This window comes from Alexandromys fortis, unplaced genomic scaffold, assembly GCF_014885135.2.
Source record: "Alexandromys fortis isolate MF-2015 unplaced genomic scaffold, M_Fortis_MF-2015_v1.1 scaffold_5, whole genome shotgun sequence".
Lineage (NCBI taxonomy): Eukaryota > Metazoa > Chordata > Mammalia > Rodentia > Cricetidae > Alexandromys > Alexandromys fortis.
Genome location: NW_026067924.1, coordinates 30641439 through 30647438, shown reverse-complemented (window position 1 = coordinate 30647438; position 6000 = coordinate 30641439). Strand labels below are relative to the sequence as shown.

Here is a 6000-nt window from a genome sequence, read left to right as displayed (position 1 = left end):
GGACCAATTTGTAATCCCCAACAATGCAAAATTTTCTTTAATTCTTCAAACATTTTCTCTAGGTTATCTATTTGAATCTGTTAGTAACATATCATCCATATAATGGTAAACTATAGATTGAGGAAACTGCTTGCATATCATTTCCAATGGCTGACATACCCTATATTGGCACAGGGTGGGGGTATTTAGCATTCCCTGTGAGAGAGTCAGTCAGTAGGGGCACATACATTTATCCCAGCACATGGGAGGCAGAGGCATGGACCTCTGTGAGTTCAAGGCTAACCTGGATACATGAGATTGATCCACACTAAAAAAGAAAAGAAGCAAGTAGTGGTGGTTCACACTATTAATCTCAGCACTGGAAGTGATAAGGCTGGGTGGAAAGAATAATGCTGTCTGAGGTTTCAGTCTGAAGTTTCATAGAATCAGTATTCAGTCTTAGGTCTTGCGGAGATAGGGTACCCCATTTGGTCTCAGGATGTCATGGAGGTAGGACTAGTGGCTGGGTGCTCTCCTCTAATATTTCAGCTTTCATTCCTTCAATTCTGACTCCAGGTTTTTATTGTTAAGATCAACTAGAAATCATGCTACAAGTGTCTCCTCCTTTCTGCTGCCTGACCATTAGACAATCAATAGTAGGACATAAACAGTAGGCATACAGCAGTATTGCTTAACCATTACTCAGACAATAGTACTAGTTAATCATTTTCTATGGAGTAGAAATGGTTAAAGATTAGCCAGGATGTAGGAATGGCTAACCACCAGAATGGGAGTGCCACTTGTTAGTCTCTAGACAGGAAGGTGATATATGATGTTTCCCAAGTTCCACTTTAGGGCAGCAGCACCAGAAGATTCAGGACGTGCTTAGGCAGAGGAGTGACAGGCCATGAGTTCCAAACAGCAGTTTGTCAAACTAAACGATGGCCACTTCATTCCTGCCCTGGGTTTTGGCACCTATAAACCTCAAGAGGTAAGTATGTCCAGTCTAAACCTATTCCATGTACAGGAAGGCAGATAGTTTGGCTTGGCCTACATCAAAGCTTGATTGAGTCCCAACCTGTTTATTATTCCTGTTAAATGGATGTTGGAGCACTGGCTGTAATTGGTGGCTGTGGGTAGGAGACTAATCTGTTTTCCTGATAGGCTGAGTCAGAATTCTGTCAGAATAGGGTCTTATGCATGCTTGCACTTCTGCTTGTGAGCCAGCAGGGAGGAAGGCTTAATGGAGAACAAAGGGAAGGCCTAACTCACAGAACATTTTTTCTGATGGTGGGTGTTAGTGTTGTGTATGATGCAGCTATAGGGTACATGCCTCAGAGGCATTGGGACATTTACTATAATTTAGTCAGGGACTTCAGGGGTAGGGAGAATGCTTGTTTATGTTCCCTGGTTTTTCTTGCTGGAGGCTAGGCGCTCTGGTCTTAACAGAATGTGGCCGTGCCCCCCCCCCCCCTTAGATTTGCTCTTCTGGTCCAGACATGCCTGTGAATTTAATGTTCTTGTTTGGGGCCTGTCAGCTCTAAGTGTGAACTTGAAATGAAGCTTCTGCCTGTAGTTCCAGGCTCAAAGGGACATATCCATGACCTAACAATTCTGGACACTATGCTCTTCCTATGTATATGTTTCTCAGCTGGAAAGAAGAGAAGAAAGTCACCATATTTCCTATCAGTGCTCTTAGTTGCAGTGAGAGCGACTTCTCTGTTTATGTCTACAATCCACAGCATGATAGTTCCTCTCAAGAAGGCAAGATGCATGGAAATCAGTGTCATAACTCGGGGTGTCTCCTTGTAGTAATGTATGAAACAATTATTTGAGCACTATCTCACTTTGTTTTGGAGTAGCCTTCAGCACCACGCAGTGAATGCTGCACTAGAGCCAAGTAATGTTCCCCATGTACAAATTCTGAACTGTAGGAAACTTACTGGAATTTACAATGTATCCTTATGATTGGGGGAAGGCAGACCTAGTAACAAAAAGTGTAAATTCTTGGTCTTCATTAATGCATGTTGGGTTTACAGAATGGTGGTCCCTAGAACTGAAACTATCAAGGTGTACTTAACCTGGAGGGACTTTCTTGTTTGTAAATTTCTGGAATCTTTTAAATTCTGGGACAATAGACCACTTGCCTTAACTTCAGATTCATACATTTCCTTCCTATTAGATTTATGCATATTTACAAAGATAAATCCGGAGATATATACAGGATTAGTTACTGTTGCAAAGTGACAGAAAGAAAAACAGCAACAGGTCTCAAGGCTCCTGTTAAAGCATCAGTGTTGGTAACTCACAGAGTGATTCTTATTCTTATCTAAGCCAGAGCCAGTATTCAGAGAAGGTGGTACAATCCAGAATTTCAGTCACTGTGTTTTATTATGGAAAGAAAACTGTAGAAATGACTAAAATAATCAAAAGCAGCAGTCTGATTTCCTTTTTTATTCCTTTATATATTTGTATGACTATATGTGTTTGTGTATTTGTATATACCAGAGGTCAAAGTCTTCCTCAACTCATTTTTATTTTTGTGAGGTAGGGTGTCCTACTGAGTCTAAAACTCAGTTATTTAGCTAGAAAGGCAACCCAGTGACATGCTGGGATAACCCTGAATTTGCTTCTCCAGGCACTGGGATTACACGTGTGTGCCACCATGCCATACTTTGCTTTTACATGAGGGCTGGGGCCTGAACTAATATTCTGAGAGTTGTTAATAAACACCTTATTGATTGAGATATCTTCTCAGTCCACACCTTAAATTCTGTAATAAAAGAACTGTCATATCATCATCAAAATCTCACAGTTGAGGCAGTGACTTTAGATTTGTTTCCAGTCAAATCTTTTTGTTTGTTTTTCCAGAAAGGGTATATCTGCAGCTTTTGGAGTCTGTCCTTGTAGACCAAGCTGGCCTCAAACTCACAGAGATCCTCCTGCCTCTGCCTCCCGAGTGCTGGGAATAAAGGTGTGTGCCACCAATGCTTGGCCAGTAAAATCTTTTTAAAGTAAATATCTTTAAATATTTGGAGGGAAGGGCTGACTCCCTAAGTTAATAATATCCAACATGACGTAGGAAATTTATTTTTAATGAGAACATATTCATAGGGTAGATTTTCTTTTTCCTGACAGTATTTAGGTATGTCAGATAAAGATAATGGATATGCAGAAAGACAAACATAGGGTACTATTCTCTGTTTAACTTCCTATTATTAACTTAGCTTTGCTTATTATCTGAGATCTTTGCTTTCTCATCCTTTTCAGGCAGTGTCTTAGTTGGAGTCAAAGAGGAGTGTCTATCTAATTGTGCTTTGTCCTAAGTAGACTTTCTTGTGCTCATTTTGCTTAGTAACCCAACTACATGAATGGAGTTTGACTTTCAAGCAAATATTTGAACCCCATGTGAGCTTGGCATTCACCAGTGCCAGGATTGTGTGGGTATAAAGAGGTTTGTGGATATGAAAATTTTACTCTTAGTTAGGAAAGAAACTCCAAGAAAATGGATTGTGGCTCCTTGCCTCAAGTGTGGGACAAAAAGTAGGCAAACAAGGAACCTGTGGAGATGTTTATTTTTCTGTATTATTTATCATATTTCTTCAGTATTCATTCATTTTATAGAATAAAACGTAGGAATTCAAAGAGCAGGGGACGAGGCTCTTGCCTTGTGATCTGAGGATGACCTTAAAAGAAAAAATTCTTTCTTGTCAGCAAAGTCCCATATAAGCTCACTCAGAACATGCATCTCTAAATACCTCCTTTTTTTTTTTTTTGTTCCTCTAGGTTCACAAGAGCAAGTCACTGGAGGCTGCCAACTTAGCTATAGGTTTTGGGTTCCGCCATATTGATACTGCTTATGCATATCAAGTGGAAGAGGAGATAGGACAGGCCATTCAAAGCAATATTAAAGCTGGCGTTATAAAGAGAGAAGACATGTTCATCACTACAAAGGTAGAGTTTTTATAGCTTGCAAGAGGGCAAATTATTGAATTATATATATAAAGAATTTAAATTTATATTACTTGACTAGAAGATGGTTAAAGATGTCAGTTGTATAAATGGGTGAGAGAAAGTAATGGTAGAGTATAATCTTTATGAAATTAATTTAGTTATTAGACGTTATTAGTAGTATGTGTTTTATTTCTTGAGTAACTCCTTTTCATTGTTCAACAAATGAGCTAACAATAACAAAAACATGTAACTGAGTTTACATTGTTATGTATGAGTAATATAAATCCCGTTTTAAAAATGAATGATTACAACTTTCCTTCAAGTAAAAAAATAGTTCAGTATTAGGATAAATAAGTTGCATGTTTGGGCAGTCTATTAAATGATCACAACTTTCATTCCTCAACTTCTGTAGCTCTGGTGTACTTGCTTTCGGCCAGAGCTGGTGCAGCCTGCTTTGGAAAAATCACTGAAGAAGCTTCAACTGGACTATGTTGACCTTTACATTATGCACTACCCAGTGCCAATGAAGGTAGTGATTTCTTTGTCAAATGTACATATGTTTTCATGGGGGCGTGGATATCATTTTTATGAATGGTTGAGGCAAGTTTTTATTATAATTTCATATAAATTTATGCTACTAAACTTTTGAGTAGGTTTCACAAAGGGCTTACAGAATTATGAAATGAAGTAATCAAGAAACGATCAGAATGACAGATTAGAAGTAACTTCCAGAAAACATGCCTTTACACATCTTTTACATTTATTTGTGTCACTAGATATTTGCTTGGGTCTTGTCCTTATTTTATTTTATTTCATTTTATTTTTTATTTTTTGGATTTTCGAGACAGGGTTTTTCTGTAGCTTTGGAGCCTGTCCTGGAACTAGCTCTTGTAGACCATGCTGGTCTCGAACTCACAGAGATCTGCCTGCCTCTGCCTCCCGAGTGCTGGGATTAAAGGTGCGTGACAGCACCACCCGGCCCTTTTATTTATTTATTTTTTTAGTGGCAAAGTTAGCCAAAGAGAGTTTCAGCTTCAAGGTCTTGGCACATTGTGGCTTCTCTGCATCTTTCTTATCACAATAAATCTTCGAACAGTCCTGATTGGCCATCCTTGGCTCATATGCCTGCCCATGTGCCTACAGGCATTCATATCTATTATTTATCTTTGGGCAGGATTGATATAAATTCTTGTTGGTGGTCAAGTACATGCAATGACTGTGTTTCCCAGTGAATATGAAACATTTTTTTAACAAAAGAATGAGTAGACAAAAGAATACAGGTCAACTAGGAAAGCTCAGTTGGTTGTTTAAAAATATTATTTAGATGCAAGAATTGTGTATGTGTGTGTGTATCTGTGTTTGTATGAAATAAAAATTAAAGAAAGAGAGGCCATCAATTTGAGAGACAGCAGAAGCATATATAGGAGGTGTTAGACTGAGGAAAGGGAAGAAGGGAAATGACGTAAGTATAGTATACTTTCAAAAATAAGAAAATTATAAGAAATAAAAATTTTTAATTATTCCTATAGATAACATAACAGAGTACAGCAAAACAGGTCTCCTAAAGAAAAGTTTTGCAACTCCTCATATCTATGACTTTAAAATGCAGTGTAAAAGATAATGCTTCACTTCCTCTACATTTGCTTACTGTCTTATTTCCAAGATAGTCCTTATTTTTTGAAAACATTATCTGTTTAATGTGTTCTCATGTTTTATTTGCATGTCTGTGCAGTACTGTCTTTGGAGACCACAACATGGCACTAGGCCACATGGTCTTGCTTACAAATTGTTCTGACCAACCATGTAGGTGCTGGCAATTGAACCCAGGTCCTCTGAAAGAGAAGCCAGTGCTTAATCACTAAGCTATCTGTAAGCTTCCTCCAGGATGTTCTTAAAAACATTACTAGAGGTGAGACATGTGTTTTGTGAGATTTCTTTAACAAACACTTCTTTTCCAGCCAGGGGATAGTGATTTTCCAGTAGATGAAAAAGGGAAAGTGCTACTGGACACAGTGGATTTTTGTGCCACGTGGAAGGTGAGTACTTTTCAAAAAGACTATAAATCAA

At 38.4% G+C, this 6000-nt stretch overlaps 1 protein-coding gene across 5 annotated transcripts in view; it reads left to right on the top strand.

Moving 5' to 3' along the window:
* Positions 1-777: 777 nt before the first annotated feature.
* The window catches only part of LOC126501683 (aldo-keto reductase family 1 member C13), a 64472-nt gene continuing 59249 nt past the window's right edge, over positions 778-6000 (top strand). For 2 of the 5 annotated variants that reach the window (XR_007591772.1, XR_007591773.1), the window contains exons 1-4: positions 779-970; positions 3766-3933; positions 4346-4462; positions 5892-5969. Coding sequence is in view for 3 of the 5 variants with exons in the window: in XM_050142500.1 (XP_049998457.1) it covers positions 887-970; positions 3766-3933; positions 4346-4462; positions 5892-5969 (447 nt within the window). In the remaining 2 variants the exon portion in view is untranslated. Of the gene's footprint in view, positions 971-3765; positions 3934-4345; positions 4463-5891; positions 5970-6000 lie in introns of all 5 variants that reach the window. The other 3 variants (XM_050142490.1, XM_050142489.1, XM_050142500.1) reach the window with 2 other exon arrangements.